The sequence below is a fragment of the Bombus bifarius genome, unplaced genomic scaffold (genome assembly GCF_011952205.1).
Source record: "Bombus bifarius isolate JDL3187 unplaced genomic scaffold, Bbif_JDL3187 scf7180000007984, whole genome shotgun sequence".
Taxonomy (NCBI): Eukaryota; Metazoa; Arthropoda; class Insecta; order Hymenoptera; family Apidae; genus Bombus; species Bombus bifarius.
Genome location: NW_022884367.1, coordinates 655,974 through 675,760, shown reverse-complemented (window position 1 = coordinate 675,760; position 19,787 = coordinate 655,974). Strand labels below are relative to the sequence as shown.

Below are 19,787 nucleotides of genomic sequence, written 5' to 3'. Positions count from 1 at the left end.
TTGATTCAGCGAAACTTTTTTTCCTTAAGGGAAAATAGATCGTGTAACCATTAAGACGCCTTTTATAGTGGAATCGCTAATCTAGGTGGTCCATCACTTTTCTTCGTCGAGCTCGGGCAGAAAGCTTTCCGATTGACGTGCAACTTGCTGAGCAGAGTAATTAAGGCTAGTGTGTCGATGATCGGACTTAACCCAGCTCGGAACCAGAAAGAGCGCATCGATCGATCTTGACGCCACACTAGATTAATCGTAAGGGAAGGAAGCATCGTCTGGATTTGAATGGTACAAATTGAAACCCTTGTAACTTCCTACTACTCGAGGGCCAAGGATTTCCCAACTTTGGAACATAGAAATTCGCAATTTCGCAAATTCAATGAACCGCGTGCGAGACGAAATGGCTCCTCGTTCGAACGAATTATGTATATTAATTGGAATATTTTTAAGCAGGGATTCATAGTATTACAGTTTCAACCTTTACGATCCGAATCGTCCTCCTTAAGTGAAAAAGATATTAGTTTCGTGTAGCTAAATCTCGGGCCTTAAGAAATGAGAAAATTGAAAAATTGAAAACGTTGCTGCGATAAAGAGGCAGCTTCATTTTCTATAATAATTTGAGTTACGTAACGAAAACCAGCTAAAATCGATCGATCGAGATCGATTATAAGTATAAATTCACGGTCAATCTAATAACCGTACTAATAAATTTTTGTAGCTTTCGAGACGAAACCTACGTCTTTCTTTCCCTTCTAAAAACTATTAATAACTATAAATATTATTTCAATGCTATAGCTGCCTTCTTATTACTGCAAATGAATCTAAAATGATTCTAGTTGCAGCTAGATATATGGAGCCTTGAGGCTTTTCATACGAATTATAAATTATGAGTTAATTGTTCCAAATAAAAGTCTACGGTTGAAGAGAGGGAAAGAGGTAGAAAGGAGGTCACTGTCCAATTAAGAAAGAAATTTTTGACATTAATTTAGGATCATCAGACAGCAATTCTATAATGGAATGTAGTTGTTATCTGAAGCACGATAATTAAATTTTATATGTTGTAAAAATAGCATAAAGTAATTAAAATTCTTATACTGAAGAAGGTTTAACTAATGTCTTACAAAAAAATTGCTGTTAGAACCTAGAAAGTCTGTATTTCTGTGGACAATATAAACAGATGTGTCGAAGGATAGACAGACGTATTGTAAACTCGTGACGTACGAGCAATTTATGGACACGGGGTATGTTGTCCCTTGGGCCTGGTCCTTACATTGACCTACTATCATCACCTAATCTCCCAATGATCAAGGTAGATTACATACACGAGATCCTACGAGAATTACCTAATAATTACCTAAGGTCAAAGATGTCCACTGATTCGTGAAAGATCTGGAATTATTTTGCAATTAATTTACATCTACAGTAGATCCCTTGCTAATTCTATTAAATTAATGCGACAAGTATCCAATCACAACTTTCTTTATTTCAATAGCTTCGCAATGAAAAAGTATTCCAAAGTGGAAGAATTCCAAGTTGATATCCCTTTCGATTGACTTAATTTGATTTCCCTATACAAAGAACAAATTTATTTCTATTGCATATCCTAATATTAAACGTACGAGTAACTTCATAACATTTAAATTTTGCTCAATTGAAAAATCAAATTCGTAACATAAAATCTTAGTAACTTCCCAATAACTGGATCAAATATCTCTAAAAATATATATATTTTTATACAATTTAATGCAATTAAAGATCTGAAACCCAAGCATTTGTTTTACCCACTTGATGTTGCAACGAGTATTCTACTCGTCTACTATTACGTATCATATTCATCGCGTGCATTTTACCTTTAAATTCCCCATAGATGCATTAAAATCCATAATCCGCTAATAACTTTCCCAATTTCCTCGTAAGCGTTATCGTTGTAACGATCACAAACGAGGGTGTGCCCCTTTCAAAGTTCGCTTAAAAATAATAACAGCGAAAGAGCAGAAAAATTACACGCACAATCGCGTCCCAAGATACTGGAACAGAAAGAGTAGAGGGGTTGTAACGTGTGCCAAAAAACGCGGCCGGTAAAACGAGGAGGGAGATCGATCGTCTGGTTTACGCAAACGTATTGACGTCACGTGAATGCGGCCGTGTTATCGGATTGAGGCATTGCCGCGTTGTTACGTAACGCGTGAGCAAAAGGCGAGTTCCACGACGACAGGATCGTTAATAACCTCGCATTACAGCTTTCGCCGCGATATACGACCGCTGCGGCGCCCTCAGCCCGCGGGGAGACCCTCTACGATCCCTATTTCACGGCGAATTAATTATCAACGTGGCCGCGTAGACTGTGAAACAGAGACGACGCCAGTTTCACCGCTTCCACCGATGACAGTGCATCGGAAGCGCAATAGAATTACGGACCTCAATAATCATCCTGATAAATAATTCTAAGCCTTGTTCTCTACGTTTCGTGCACCTGTTTCGAGACACATTCGACCTATCAGTAGCTCATCCTAGTAGTCGAAACTAGTAGTGGAAACCATTCACGTATATGTCATGCGTGTTGTATGAGACACTTTTTCATTGGCGCTGTTGCGAGTAGATGGCAGATTTTTATGCAAATTCATATTTTCATAAATACAAGTGAGAACAAAGCAAACACTTGTTTCATCCATCGAATGTTACAACGAGCATTATATTTTGAATTCTTATGTATTTTTACGTTTTAGCTATGTGAATTCGATGTTCGTGTTTTTACATGTTTTTTAAATGCGTATTAAAAGTCCGCGGTCCAGTTATGAGACTCGATCGCGATGATTATATTGGCAGAGTTTGGAAGAAATTTGAAGATACGTATGGAAATTATATTTATGATCATTAGGATCACAAAAGGTATGTAACAAGTTGACTGTCATGCAACTTTTATATATTTCTCTCTGGGAGCAAATACATTGAAATATGCACTGTAACATTTAATATTTGCAAAATATTATATTGTAGTTGTGTCAATTTTTTTTTGGCAATGTTATTTATATCATTCACGTTGATAAAAATTTTTTGTTCCATAAAATTTATCTTATCTTAAACATTGTACAAAATTTACTAATCACCGATGAGCATCGTGGCAGTCAACGTGTTAAACAGTCAACTATTAATAAAGCACGACATTCAACCTTAACATTTATTATAAAAGATTATTTTAAAATATTTAAGCCCATGTACCAAAGTAACGGTGGATTTTTTATCCTTTTGGCTACTACGAGGACAAAATCTTGCTTGAATGGCTTGAATATCTTGGCTCGGCTAATGATAAGTTATCGTGAACCATCCATTAACCGTGGTTTCATTACAGGATAATCCTAAAGAACAGGAATTTAATATGACGACATGATACAAAAAATATTGGACGATAAAAATAATAAAACGTAGCGTAACGGTACCCACTGATATGATTTAAACTTTTTATTATAAATTCAATTTTTCTCTCAGCTTTATGAATATATTTACTGGTAATATCAACATACACAAGTACGTACAAATGTACATATTTCATCACACATCACGAAGTAATCGTCGAATTCGAATAAAACAGCGTGAAATCGAGAATATTATTTTGAATTTTAATTTCATTATCCTGTTGTAGAGAAAACCCTCTTTTGTTTTTTGCAATGATTTTGATTGCTTACTATTTCATTTATTCGTTGTTACACGATGTTTTGATTAATTTCTACCTCTTTACTCGTAACATTCACTTTATCACAATTTCATTCGTCCTTTTACCGACATTGTGAGGGAGAAAAGAAAAAACAGGTCACGAGGAACTATTATAGCTATAACTATGCCATTATGGAAAACGTATAGCTAAAATCCTTGGCTTCGACTGCAGGATTTCCTTGCGACGAAGACTTGGCTTATTCTGGATCAATTTCGCAAACTGAATCGCTTAACCCACTACTCTATGATCATAAGTATACTTTGTAATCATAAGTCGCATAAAGACTGTTACGTAACCACATTCACCGATCCTGTCTTCCTATTTCATATAGGTATATAGATTTATATTCCACATATAAAACTCGTAAATGTGTAAAATATTATAATGCGATCAATCTATTAACCGGAGAAGACGAGTTAACCCATCGGGAATCCTTATATTATTTTTTTTTTTTTTTTAAGTTTCTTTAACATTCGTTTCACAGCTGTCTCAGTCATCGGCACAGATGTGTCGCTAAACTTACTTTTATGAATGTGAATTCAACATACGTATAGTTTCTACGAAACAAGAACTATACATATTATTCTACTATTGAAATATATCTAATTCCATGCGACTTCTACGTGTTTCTGACACTGAACATGAAGCTGAAAGATAACGTTCCGCCTCGGTATAGGAAGTTTCAACAAGCCAGGCAGGTTCCCAAGTCGAGCAAAGAATACACCTGCAGGTATGTCTAACAATGGCAACGTGATAAGTGCGTCTATATCGTCTTTCTTCGCGAGTCCAGTTTTCTTTGATTTACCGTTTCAATCTTAGAAAGAACCTTCACCTTACGCTCAGTATCTCTAAAGTTAAGAGAAACATATATTTTTTACTACTAACCGTATGTAGGAATAATTAATTCTCGGAATTATTTGAGTCTCTAAGAAGCCAAACAGATCAACTTTATTTTCTTTTTTTTTTTTTTTTTGGTTCACTTTTATTAGCTTTTAATTTAACGCCATTAATATTCAATGCCAATTACACAAATGACTTATCTCTGTAAGTTTATTCATCGCGTTCGAGAAAATGGCACAAATAATATGGCGAACTCGAAGGTTTCGAAAAACACAGTTTGTAGCATCATCACTTTCCTGTACTTTCCAATTTATGGGCTTGTTCATTCATCAGCGTTTATAAAAGTGAAAGAAAATCAATTTTTATTATTAAATCTATGGAAAGACGGGGCACAATCAGCGCTGAGAATTGTTTCTCAAATGTTGGCGCAAGTTAAAAGAAAAACAATTTTCATCATAAAAGCTGTGATGACGAACAATTAACTCTGACAGTTGTTTATTAACGTTCGCAAAATTTGAAAGGAAAATAAATTTTTTTTCATGAAACCTATAGAGCGTCGAAAGAATGATTTTTTTTTTTTTAACTTTTGGGAGCATTCATAAACGATTCATTTTAAAAATATTTCCCTGCTATGGGGTTAATAAGAAAGATTGATTTTGCAAAATTTCTACGTCTTTTCTATAGATTTTCATTTATAGTGAAAAATGTCTCAAACGTTGGTTACGTTATAGTAGAAACATCACTGAAATTCTAACAGTGCATCATTACGTGGATTGAACGCACGCCTCGTAATGTCACAGACGTGATACGAATTATGATTTATCAATTATGATTATACTTGCAACAGATTGAAGATCTCTATATACAAATTAATATATCTGAATATGTTATTTCATTAAAACCATAAATACTGCGAAAACCATAAGGTACCTAGTAGAAAAATCGTGTAGCGGCAGCATGCAATTAAATCCTATAATGATGTGTAGCACATGATGATGTACGTCCATCGGAAAATCTAAATATAGTAGAACGTGTCGCGGTATCAAGATTAAACTAACGTGTATAAACTGATATTTCCGATATAAAAGTTTCAAACATTCCAAAAACTGAATTCTAGCTTCAATAGACAAACTCTTAACTTTAAACGTTTGGACAAAGATAAACCAATGGATCACAAATATTTCACCAGAGACTTTTTTCATGACATCCGCTTGTAAAAACATCAGGAATAGCTGGTTTCAGGAGAAAAAAAGATCCAATTTAATCGGCTGTAGCAAGAGCCGCAGAGGGGCGTGAATATCGGAAACGCAGCTGAAATGGATAGAAATAGAGGGGAAACGTCGAATTTCCGAAAACTATGAAATTTCTCGAGATGAATGCGCGCACGGTGATAGAGGAATCGACTTTAATATCCAGCGAGGAAAAATTGGTTCACGGGATCTGATGAAAGGGAGAAAAACCGGGCAGCCGAGGAAAAAAGAAGTAGAGGCGGCATCGATGACAGCGTAAAATCCAAAATAGATGAGACGAAATGGTCGACGATTTCTGACGAAGGATAAAAACCGAGGACGGTAAAACGAGAAGTAAAAAAAAAAAAGAAAAAGAAAGAAAAGAGTAAAAAACGAAGGAATAAAAAAATAAAAAGCAAGGCACGGTGAAGAAAAAACTGAGCCGTACGCAGGCCGGCTGAAAAAGTAATTGAAGCTCCAATTGGCAAATAAATTGGCTCGAACTTCTATCGCGAGTCTTGCCGGTTCCGCCGTTTTTCCGCCGGACCTGGCGTTTACCCGCCAATTTCGCGGAACAAAGTAGCACAGCCTGCATCAATCACAGGTAAAACCACGTGAATTTCCCCTGTTCCGCGTGTCTTTGTGCGTGCAAGAATGAAACACGTTGCACCGTGATCGTAATTATTCGAACGATATAACTTTTCAACTACATTTAATGGGTTTGTCTGCAATTTTAACGTCCATTGGTACTTCGTTCGCGTTTCTAGATTGTGTATTCGGTTATAAAATTGATCGCGAATTGGTGGATTGTTTGATCGAAGATGACTTTTTCCGAATTTATGTTTTGTGATAATTTCTCCGTATTTCTTGTATGTGTGTGTGTGTGTGTTATATTAATATAATTTCTTTGAAATGATAATAGACATTAAAAAACGTTTATAATATCGTAAATAAAATGAATGAGATATCACTTTAGATTCAGGAAAAATTATTTTGTTTGCGCTAAATTACGATGAAATTTAATGGAAAATGATAGAAATGATGGAATTGCGAATAATAAACATTTCTAATAATAGTTTACGTACTATGTTAAGTTCGTGTATATATAATGATTTCTCAAATAGGAAAAGAATACATGTATTATGTAAATAAAATTTTACTATCATGGGAAGAATCTCTTATAAGGATATGGATGAGAGATATTTTATATTACATTGTTATCACTTCTTATACTAGAACCATATGCTTTTATTCTCGTATGGGTCTTTATCTATTTTATTATTTAAAACATGATAAACTGCTACATCGTTCTAAGTAAACCTTAATTTATTGTCTTGAAGCACGTTAATTCTTTTAGGGTGATTATTTAATATAAACATTTTAGTGTCATTACTTCTTGCAATGGAACCATATGCTCTTATTATTTCGATATACTTTATCATTTCAGAAACCGGCTAAATTTTTATATTATTTGAAATATATGTTAATTCACTTCATTAGAAATTCAATTGCCACTGGTCCAGAATTTCTCATTTTTAGTGCCATGCCTTCTATCTTAAGAAAGTTACGTCAAGTCCCAGTTATCTCGTAAACTTTATTCCTAGTCGTATCAGTACCAGGGACTCTCTCTTACCCTGTTTTATTATTTCATTGACTAAAATTTATCTATCTTGAGATGCTCGCTTTCACTTTATGTTAACTGAATTACACGAACGTAAATGAAATATGAATTAACTATTACGACAAGACAAGTAAATTCTTCATCGAAATCCTAATTAGAATTTTACAAATATACAAAAGCTCAATATACCAAAATTCATATTCTATTATTACAATTGAATGCTTAGACATAGAACTATAACTTCGAATTATAACGGCAAACGTATCGAAAATTGCCGATTAACTATGTATAATAAGTCGACGTTATATCGTATATAATAAACTAATACAAATACCAAGATAGATAAATCGACAATTTTATTCAATCTTTCCCATTTCTTCCGCAATGACCAGGTTGTTTAACTTTTATTCCACAGGACTTCTATCCCAAACAGCACCGTTTCAATATTTACGTATAATAATCCTCGAAACTGGAACTTTCGAGAGAATTTAACACGGACTATCTTCATCTTTTACGTAACTCATAACGCAAACAAGCAATTTGCTTCGGCGTATCAACGCCAAGCGCAGGGGATGAACCGGAAACGGCGCGAAGAGCGCAAACACGTGCAGGTGAAATTGCTCGTAATCGCGTTCCTATACTGAAAATAATCTTCTTCGGTGTATTCGTGGACCGACGTACTTGGCGTTCTAAAATTTAACGAGACCTTCTAGGCGTGGATATTGACCAGGGACGAATTAACCCTACGACTGAATACAAATGGGTTCATTTGCAAAGGAAAGAACAGAGAGTTCAGCGGACAAACAGTCGGCCAAACCTCATTATTATTCTCCCGTCCTTAACATCATTCGCCGTAGTCCTCGGATCTTTCAACTCAAAATCCACCTACAATCGAGTCTACTCAGCTGACAAACGTTCAAAAGGGAAATCGACATAAATTTAATTAACTCACAACGCCAGTGTTCTCCCTTCCACGTGGAACTTGCAGGGTGTCAAAGTATTTCCGACTTAATACCTTTCTGTCATTCGATCGTTCGTTCAGTGTTCTCTTTTAATATTTTCTTACTGGTATTAATCACGGTAGATTAGTCACCATTTAATATGAACCCGTCAAGGATCAATTTTGCATTAACGCAATATTTCACTTGTTATGTCAACTAATTTATCTCATTGGAGTTTGATAAAAATTATATCGATGTGCTATTACTTCATAGAAAATAATGTAATTAGTTGGTTTATATCATCGAATTCTTCGTTCTAACGTTACTGAACATTTCTTTCAGTCAGTATCTCCTCTTCCAACTATCTTCTACGATTTAAAATAACACATGCAGAAATTGAGTATTTGTAACGCTATGATGGTAGTGTTCTTTTAATTAAAACATCTCTTCTTTGTATTTCTGATTCGCGTGGTAAAGTTCTTAACGCCATCTATCATTCTAATACATTTGTTTTATCTTGATAAAGCAATAAATTGCTTGTTAGAAATTATTTCATTGCTTGGTCCTTAATGGGTTTGCTATGTTTTGGTCCTTGTGAGACCTACACAATCTCTATCAGTGCATATACATAATCAGTTAATTCTACCTCGCATTCGACAATCTGATTATTTATTAACGCTGAAATAATGGTCAAATATTACATTCAAGTTTTCTCTTCAACCCAATACTTCTATTTAATACTTGTTAAACATTTGATGACCATCTTACAGATTCTCTACTGCAAACCAGTGCGTGCTACCAAGCACTAATTAAAATAATGTTTAAATTAATATTTAATCACAATGGCTGTGTGTAGAAAATACTACTCTTGAGTGCAGTAAACAAAAATATGCATTGAACAAAAAAAGATAGTGTTACAGAAACAGAAAATCTGTTTCCACCTACGACAACGTTGGAAGGTATATCTAAAAAAAAAAGAAGTATCAGTGCCACACGGATAAAAAATATCTAGCAAAAATGAAAAACCGCGCGAAAACGTATCGTGCAGTGCGATTTCTGTCGAGATTCGATGAGACACAAATATTTTCACGGCTAACAGAGTATCGAAACCCAAAACATCGTGCTCCCACGTTTCGGTCGAGATATGTTAACCAACATGCAAATTTTCGTAAATTCGGGAGCTCTTGGAATTTTTTCGAACGAATAGAAAATTTTACAGCCGTAGATTTATTATACGAATTTAATTAGCAGGGAGTGAAAGCAATTTGAGATGCTTTGAACGTTAATCTGCTGTTTGCAGCAAGATTTCAGAAGCTTCAAAAAGATAATTCTTCAGATAAATCTCGGAAACGTCGGGACATTAAATTTTTTAAGGGAGAGACGGAAGAAGTAATTTAATAAACAATTGAAGATCAAATAAGCTTTCTGGTACGTATTTTGAATTCTTGGGACATTTAGACTAAATATTTAGCTTTTCTTCAATATGAAAGAAGCTTTGAAACTTTCAAATTGTAATTTTAGAATTCTCAGAGTTTTGAAGTTATTAATCCTTAAATGCATACATACTGGGTTGACATTTTATAGCGTACTTTTATTTTATAATATAAATCAGATAAGTATTGCTTACTGTATGGTATGTTGAATATAGTTATGTTACCAATATTAAATACATCCGCATTATACAACACGAAGTATTAATCTAAGCGAATAAAATAAAAAGTCAACTATTTTTCCATTTCATTATCTTTGTCCATTATAGTTTCAATATCCGGATGTTATTGCGTTAAAATAATTTAAATACAACTAATAAGATATGATTCGTTTGTATGTTCTATAATATATCTCGTAGCTATTTTGAAACAAATTCTTCTTACAACTAAAAAGAACCGAAAAGATAAAACTAGTTTCAGAGTAGACGAATATTTTCAAAATCTTTTGTTATATTTAAAGAAATCATGCATTCGAGGATTAATATTCGCACGAATTTTAAATTCCCAAGCTTTCCAGGACGTTCATAAACATTGAACGAAAACCTACAAAAATTCCTACATTTCCAAACATTCGCCAACAGGATTTCGAATATTCGAAATTTCTCTACATTCGCGATTTCAAAGCTTCAAACATCTTCAAACTTACCGAACGTAGGATTTTCGCTAAACCTCATTGCACAAAATTTTTCCAAATTCCGTGAACTTCTACGTTCGGAATATCCAAATAAATACCAAAGCTCGGAACTCGTCTCCCGAAGGACCTTTCATCGATAGTCGCTCTTTCAGAAAAAACCGCCGCGAACGTTTTAAAAAGCATCGACACGCGGTTTTTGAACAGCGTCCTATCGATTCAGTTCTATAATTTGTATAAATTGTTTGGAAATTTCACGGAACGAAATACGTACTCCCTAGCATCCGAGGCAATAGTTACTATGCTGCAGAACTCGAGAAACGTTCAGATGGTCGTTTCTGAACGAAATTACAGGAGGAACGCGTTTTGTACGGACGATGGAACACGGAATCGCAGGGGAAGCTCGCAAACAGTAGCAGGCGAACGCTCATTAGCAAACGCGGCGCGTGTTCCGCGAGCTCTCCTCCTACGATTATCCCGGAAAACATGTATCAGAGCGAGCAGCTTTAAAAAAGTCACGGTGGATAGTTTTAAACGTGTTATTATATGGAGTAACACGTACGCCCTACCCCGTGTAACTTGGCTGGTGGCACGATACAAGCTGCAGGTAGTTAACTACTCGTTGGGCGCACAGGATGCAATCTCGAAATCGACCAGGCAACTTGGGAGCACGCACGCCGATAAAAAGAGCTCTCGCATCGTCTGATATATGTAGACACCAAGAAAATATTTTCCTAGCTATCGCCACCGAATTTTCAACCAACAATCGTTTATATAGAGCCAGCGGATCGTACGTTCAACCCTTAAACTGAAATAGTTTAACATTAGGATTAGTTCACAGGTTAGTAATTTTGTTTTCATCATATTTTGTTAAATTCTGTTTTATTATATTTCTAAGTAATTATAATTAAAGATGTTTCTTAGGAATTGTATATTAGTTGTATATTACACTGTTACGATTAAAACACGAATGAACAAGTAACTATAAGTTTTTACCGAAACAGGAGAGTACTCTTTCTGTATATTACAAGATATGAACAAAAGTATAAGTTAATAGAAACGTTTCTTAAACATTTCCTATATATTAAGTTACACTTTTCCCAACTACGATCATGGTCATCGTTAAAATTGTCTTTTATTATTATTACGATTGTCTCACCTTATATAGTTCAAATAGCGGATGTTCAAAAATTTCTCGAATCCCTTATCGCATGAACATTATATACTCGTATAATGTTATACACATGTAATTCTTAAATTCACGTATATTACGTACCACCGTATATTATAGCATTATAATATTATATACTTACACTTCGTCGAACCCATCACGTTACCTCAAACCATTTCCACTTGCAAACTCATTGATTATCACTTACATGTACCCACTTGTAAAGAAACATTTGGTCAATTTCAAAGAACCAACGAAATCAATCGCCAAAACGACCATCGTCGTACAATAATAATTCAAAGAAGAGATAGAGAATCGGTGGAGCTGATTTAAGGGTTGAAGTAGAACTCGCTGCTCTCATTACCAGAGAATTATCGCTAGGGGGATCGTACATGATCGAGGTAAACAAACGGGGGACGAAATAGTGTATGCCAGAACGGTTTATTTGCGGTTTAATTTGCGCCAAAGTACAAATACTCATGCAAAACGAACATAGTATGTAACAGCGTGAACGTGCTCGGCCTTCAACGAGGCAGAGAATCGTCACGTAAAGCGGAGAGAATTTACGAAAAAAAAAGGAACAAAGACAGAAAAAGAGAAAAAAAGGGAAAAAACAAGAAAACAACACTCGGTTGGTTCATTATTCCCGATCGTTTGTTCGACGAATTTAAATGGAACGTGTCCCATCACGGTTGCGTTGCGATTGGAATTGAAACAAACGCCGGAGAACGACATCGTTTTATTCTTCGACACATATTGACAGAGGCATAATATTAATACATAAAATGGAAAAAGAAGCTTCGCCAAGAACGTCCGCTTATCGATTCTTGTTCACAAGTTACACGATGCGAATTATCATTTACGTGAAATTATCATTTATGTCGCGAGCAATGCGTGATAGTAAGTGGTGTTTTTTCTTTTCTTTATGTATCTATATATATATATATCTTATGCATATTATATATGTACGTATGTATAACATATAGGTAAATAAATATATAATATATGTACAAATAATACCTAGGCGAACGCCACTTCGCGTTAAGATGTCGCCACCCCGAGCCGGGACTGCCGTACTGCAACAGACACCCGAAACACTGTCATCATCTGCGTTCAGCATTTTAGAATTAAAAAATCTTCACCGATCGGTTGCATGCCGGTGAAGAGAATGCAATCGTTCAACACGCAGCACACACTTTTTCACGTCAGAGGTTGAAATTGATTAATGAAAGTTTGTTAAGTGAAAGTGGTTCTTATGCAAATGGTGTCCTGTAGTGTAGGGGATGATTCTTCGTGAAAGGAATCAAAGATGTTTAACGTAAACTTTTCATATCTGGGACTTCGTTTAAAAAAAAAAACAGGATCTTACTTTTTGTTTTCTAATTATTAAGAAAACGACCCCTGTTTAAAGGGGTGAATTAAAATTTCCGTCTTCAGATATTTAAATCACGCGTATAGAATTTTATTTTTTATATTTTGATTATTTCAATAGAGAAAAATAAAATATCGTTAAAAGAGAATCTGTTTAAGTATTTTGAAAAATCAAAAACCACATTGAAACGCTGAGAAGCTCTCGCATTTAATTAATCAGATAGAACTGTCAATGATTACTCACATCATCTTTTTTTTCTGAATTATTTATATAATTTTGACAATGAAGGTAAAAGAAGCTTGAAGATTAATCGCTTAAAAATTTCCTAAGATTTTAATCAAACACATATTCTACAAAGTCCCACAAAAGAATGTTGGATTACGCAATTTGAATATATTTCTTTTACGGAGAATCATCACCCGTATTAATAGTTATCTAACTGAAATCAAAGTCATATTTCAACCCCTGCTTTATACATATTTTTGCTCCGCCGCAAACGTTGCAAAGAGAATAATTCATTTCCATCAAAAAATATTCCGAGTAAACTCAAATAGAACAGGATAATTGCCTAGCTGTCTTCTTATCGACTCGCTGATGAAAGGAAAATATGTACATATTTTTTTAAACTGGTTGATTGTAAATTTTCCTCTTCCTTTACATCTTCTATTGATATAACATTTTTGATAAAATTCCAATTTTTCATCCTACAATTAATGAAACTTAACAGAAGATGATCTGCGGAAAAAATTTTTCCATCGGCTATTTCTCTCGTAGAAATTTAATAAAAGAAGATATTCTCCACTACTACAATTAAACATAAACAACAATAATAACAAACTAATATCATACAGCTCTAACGAAGAAGCTCTATTTTGACGCTTCAGTTGAATATTTACGGCAAACAACACGATGATATCCGATTTATCTCGATGAAAAAAAGGGAAGCTTTTCGAATCAATTATCGCGATTTCCGGCGTGCCAAAGCGCGCAACCGTTACACGATTAAAACCGGCGGAACTTCGAATTAGAAAGAGAAAGAGAGTGTCCCTGGCCTCGTTCAGAACGTAATCCGACCGGGAAAATTGCAATTTCCACGCGAGCCAGGAATAACCCGGGCGACGACGTAAAATATATCCGCGTGTGTGCTTGGCCATGGATGCTCGTTGCTTTTTAATTGTCTTTCGTTCGTCCCGAATTCGGACTTTCTATCGCAGAAATTGCTGCTGCTTTTTCCTAGAGTCGCTGATACATCCATCATGGCGCCGAATTAAACAACTTTCGTCTCGAGCCGGCAAACAGCGCGCGTTCGTTCGAGCTTCGTTAGGACATGCATCGGAGGGGGCAAACTGTTGGAAAAGTCCCCGTAGAATTCTTCTCTTTGCAACGTTTCGATGGAATGAATGGTTGAACAAGGACGAACCAAAGAATTTTACGACATTTCTACATTTCCTTTTTTCTTTATATGATTTTCCGCAATTTCGAAACACTCGTCCTATGTGTGGAATTTTATTTTCAACGGAATTATTTTTCATCACGATCTGCTGGAAATATGCGACATCATTTAAATTCCTTTCATTTATATCGAGGAATTTTTCGTGGCACAGCTTTTGTCCAATATGACAGCGAATACATGTGAAATATTAAATCAATAACTAATTCGTTAAATTACAATATGATCATTATACTGGACAAAAATAATATAATATTGTAATCTTTATCCAATATATAATTAATTTCAACAGTAAGCACAAAATCAATCGTGAGCGCAAAATTCTTTATAATTCGATCCTCGCATAAATCATTGGAGCTCCTTCCTTTTTCTTCTAGTAAAAGATTTACCAATAAAACTCCTTCGTTCCCGAATGCAAAAAGGAACGATATGTATACTTTCCACGCGTTAGTTCCATGCAAGAAGAAAGAAGCTCCACAAACGATCTTAACCCTTAAGGGTTACCATGGGTGAAATCTCACACCAAACGTATTTTTCTTTAATATTATCGTCCCTTAATAATACCACCTTTCGTCTAATATCAAACGTAAGGGTAACATCAATTACATTTACTTGACTTCATTTATTTCTAAATGAAAAAGGATATATTTAGATAGAATTTCACCCATGATAGCGCATCAATGTAATTTCTTTCGACGATAGCTTTTAAGAGTTAATTGTCCAATCTGTTAGTAAAGAAAGAAAAGACAGGTCCAACTGCAAACAAGACGATCGTGTTAATCGAAAATATCGTATATCACGCTGTTATTTTCAAAGAAAACGTTTCAACACGTCGATGCACGTCACATTTCAAACACTGAAACAGAAGGGGAGGAAAGGTAGTGGATTTACGTGGAAACTCGTACGTCACAGCAATCTTTTAGCCTGGTAATAACACGTCCATGACGTGTTATGACGGAAACACGAGCGATCCGCTGGAAATTTCGTCGATGCATGAACATCGAGCACTTTGGAAATCCGCGGTGCTCGACGCTCGTTTGACATTTAAAGCGTTAAATTCGGCTAATCGTGAAAATCGTTCGACCACTGTGATGAAGTTTATGCCCGCAAATAGTTATCAGAAAGGCGAAATAAGCTCGCGCATAATCGATCCGATTTGGTCGGGGATTTACCGTTTCAACCATGTAAATTGGTCCACTTTCGAATAATTTCGATTTTCACGATTATTTTCTGGTTTTTAAGCGTTCGTTGAATAGCTGAAACTCTTTTCGTCGATGGATTTATATCATTATGAGATTAGAGTTTAGTGTCTAAAGTGATAGTTTTCATTAGTTTATATGTACCGATGAGATATTAGTTGTAATTAACCCTTTATTGTTCCGTGTTATTTTTAATTAAATATAATTTTCATGTTGTATATCGTATGCAATATAACTTTGCAAACAACAAGATGAAAAATGGACCGATTTAACATTAAAATATAATTTTTTGTATTATTTTAGATGTCAAGAAACATTTGAAAAACTCTTAGAATATTTATCGACTCTAATATTATATTAGATAATTGTTCTTTTCGGAAAAATCGAAGAACGAAATTTTGCTTGTCTACGGATAAATAACAGTATGATTGACTTTTAAGATTTTTTTATATATATAATATTTATTCTTCTAAAAAAACTAAATAAAAATTGTTGGGCAAGAAAGGGTTAATAACTTTTACATAATTTAAAGAGCTTCTAGAAGATTCCTGAATGAACAGATAACCCCTTGCGTAACCAATAAATTTTCTATCCTGAATTAATTTAAATTTTCATTCCCTACACTTTTAGATGTATGACACAATTGCAGCTGTCCTCTCGCATATTAAAAATGTCTGGTTGTATCGTTTGTCGCAAATAAATGTTTCACCATAGCATATTTAATCAGCTAGTCAAAAAATACCATAAACGCGTGTTTATATAAAAAAATGTCACAGGCATTTTCGTGAAATGAAATGTTATACATTGATGCAGACATAGCCCAAAGCGTCAAAGTTGAGAATTTAATTTTATACAATCTCCGTGAAATACGAAACCCGTCAATTTCCCCGTCTGTTAAATTCCCACAAAACTGACGCGTAGAATAAAATCTGGCTAATCTTAATACGCTAAAAACGTTGTAATACCGTTGTACGAAAAATTGTACGACCGTTTCAATTTATTACGCATTTATGTAACCATAAATCGAACGATCAAAGTATAACAAATTTACGAAATTTACATCGCACGCGGTACTAATTTCTAACTCTGCTAAACTATTATAGTCTAATTGACCAATTGCTTTCAAACGACTCTCGAAATGTCTCCGCTCAAATCAATAATAACTTGGTTGAAACGCAAGGGGTTAACAATACGACGTAAAAGGGCAAAATATAACTTGAGGAACTTCTAGCTGGCTTTTAGGCAAAAACATTGTGTCCCGTAGCTAAGTTGGAAAGTTATTCGCGTGACGAGAAGAAATTACTCCCGTATTCCTAGGCAAACAGCTAATCTGAGCTGTAAAGCGGCGATCTGGCTACGAACTTTCCACCAAACGACCGGTTAATTGAGTTGTACCCTCGCGCAAGGGAAAAACTTTATCGGGAGCAGTTCGCGGTTGATCCAACGGAACAGTTTCATCGCGATCCGAACCTGCTGCCATGTATCAGCGTGTATGGTAGTTACACTATCGCTGGCGTGCACTATCGGCCAAAAGTAAGAGACCTGGGCTCACATGAAAGCATTAAATATCGTTTTTCGAACACTATAAATCGAAAAATAAAAGAGGATATTATATATGTTATATGTTATTTATAATTATTACAAAGTTAAAAGATTTGCAGACGTAAATAATAATATTAATACTAGAATATTTTTTGCAAATATTTTTAACAAAATGAATAAATTGTCTCTTACTAAATGGAAAGAAGATTATATGTATATACGTGTTTAGCTTTTAGTTGTAATTATGTTAATGAGATACAGATTAGATTCTGATAATTGTAATGTTAATTGTAATTATTATATAAACTATCCTATAATATTATCTGAACTCTTTGCATGTAACAGGAAGAATATGATTCTTGAATGAAAATAAAGAAGTAAAAGGTTTAGTCCTTGTACTACCAACCAAAAAAATATGCTAATTATTAAGATCATCTTACTATGATTAAATAACTAGTTGTTAGTTGCTCTTATTAAGGGTACAGCTTAATTATCATAGATTTCATCATAATTATACAGTCTCGTACTTTCGGCTGCTAGCGCACATTTAGTGATGGGATCATGAAAACGGTTATCGGAAATAGTATCACAATATAAAAAGCTATGAAATATTGTAAACTTGTATAACACAAAATTGTTATCTTTATATGTTAATCAATTGAAATACTTTGTTAAAGTTTTGGCAGTAACTAAAATATATCGAATAATATATTGAAATATATTAAACATACTATTAATTCCATTAAATCTTGAAGAAACATTTTCTAGAACAGTAACATTCTATAACATAAAATAATTATTGAAAAGTAATCTAAACATCAACTAAAAAATATTTCACAATCTCTACAAAGTGTAGTAACAAATAATATAATTTTTCAACGAATGAGGAGAACAAGATTAATTTCGAGTCGCTTTTACGTATCCGTTGGGAATACTTGACGGAAAATTCGAAGGCAATTAGTCAAATGCTTCATCAGACTTTACGATGTTACTCGCGATACGGTTGATCCCATCACTAGGCACGTCGTCACACGTTAAACCGCTCGCTGCTCGACATTTAACGTCGAGAGGACGTCACGCAAGGTGAACCGAGCTTCTGGAAGCTTGCGTGGAAATTAACGCGTCACGACTTCATCGGGTTTGATAGGATGTGCACCTAAATCCTGAGAGCGAGGCCGTCGACCAGAGTTAAAGCTCGTCTACAAACACCATTCGCAGTTAACGACGTGTCAGATCAAGCGCAAAACTCTGTTTTCGACTTTCATTACGAACTAACGTGTCGTGATGCATTACGAACGAGATACTAACCATGCAACGAATGAATCCTATGTTTTGTGAGATCCTCCTTGACATAAATTCATTCATTCTTAATTTCAACGGCGCATGATTCTTTGTCGTTCAAAATTGTAAACCCGATACTATTATAAATTTCCATTTACTGGAAAATCTTTGTATTTTTATTGAAAATTATGTTATTGAATTCCAGCAGATACTAAAATTACAAATAGTTCAGAATTTCTTAAAAATAGATTCTTTCGTTGTCATATGTATTATCTTTGAATCTAGATACCTTCAATTATACTATAACGTATGAAACAATATTAATTACAAAAGTTTGAAGGCTTAAAATATAACATATATATTACCGTAAACTATACTTTAAATATCTTTAGTAGAAAATACCAAAATAAAATAAAATTTTCATTACAATTTTCTTCCAATATTAAACTATTGTTGTAACTCTTTCACTATTAAGAATCTATGTCACAGAATCTCATAAAACATAATTTCCTAGAAATTGTAGACCTCTCAAGTAACCGTAAAAAGTTCTCAAATACTTGAACATCGTTCGTAGCCCAAAACGCTTTTACACTGATCCTGTCTTCCTCTCAAGCGCACAAAACCTTGCATCTATCGAAAAGCAACGTTAGTTAAGCTACAAAGTAACAAGAGCAGTTAAGGCTTGCCGCAAGAAAAACGCGCAGCATCAATCTGTTGATCGACCACCACTTAAGGGGTAGCTACCTTTCATTGAATCAAGGCAGGTTTCCTGTGGTTCATGTTAAAGAATCGGAACTGTAGCCGCAGCGTTAGGTCTTTCCGTACTGTTGGGAAAGAATAGAGGTGTCGTAAGTATACATCGCAGCTCTGACTCGTAGAGTCTCATATCGGTGGGTGGTAAAATCGTTATACAAACTAATCCATTCTATATGGCGACTAAACAAAAATAAGAGAAATCGAAGCGATCCAAATCGGTCGTTTTCTTCATCATTAATCCTGCTTACTACATGCATTCATTTTCGAAATTGTGATATTAAATAGTTTCTTAAATTTAATGGAAATATAGACATACGTGATTTCTCGTTTTAATTTTGTATGAAAGTTTTGCTTGAAATGTTGCAAATTTTTGTATTTGTTGAAACGAGATTGGAATGTAAAAATTTAAGGACTGTAGCAAGTGTGACACAGATAGATAACTTCATTACGATTAATTGATCGTTTCGAGATCCCTAATCAGTTAAAATAGGCGTGGCTCGCCATCGTAATCCTTTGGGCTCATCGTGATCACTGTAATTGTCGTACAACCTAAACGTT

General features: G+C 34.6%; 1 protein-coding gene across 14 annotated transcripts in view; it reads right to left on the bottom strand.

Annotated features, from left to right (window-relative positions):
• The window catches only part of LOC117204947 (tropomodulin), a 115,760-nt gene that overhangs the window by 8,650 nt on the left and 87,323 nt on the right, over positions 1 to 19,787 (bottom strand). For 8 of the 14 annotated variants that reach the window (XM_033442879.1, XM_033442882.1, XM_033442885.1 and 5 more), the window contains one exon: positions 12,055 to 12,705. The exons of 1 other annotated variant lie outside the window; for it this stretch is intronic. Coding sequence is in view for 4 of the 13 variants with exons in the window: in XM_033442882.1 (XP_033298773.1) it covers positions 12,671 to 12,705 (35 nt within the window). In the remaining 9 variants the exon portion in view is untranslated. Of the gene's footprint in view, positions 1 to 3,142; positions 3,351 to 12,054; positions 12,706 to 19,217; positions 19,298 to 19,787 lie in introns of those variants that run through there. 5 more of the 14 variants (XR_004487160.1, XM_033442883.1, XR_004487161.1 and 2 more) reach the window with 4 other exon arrangements.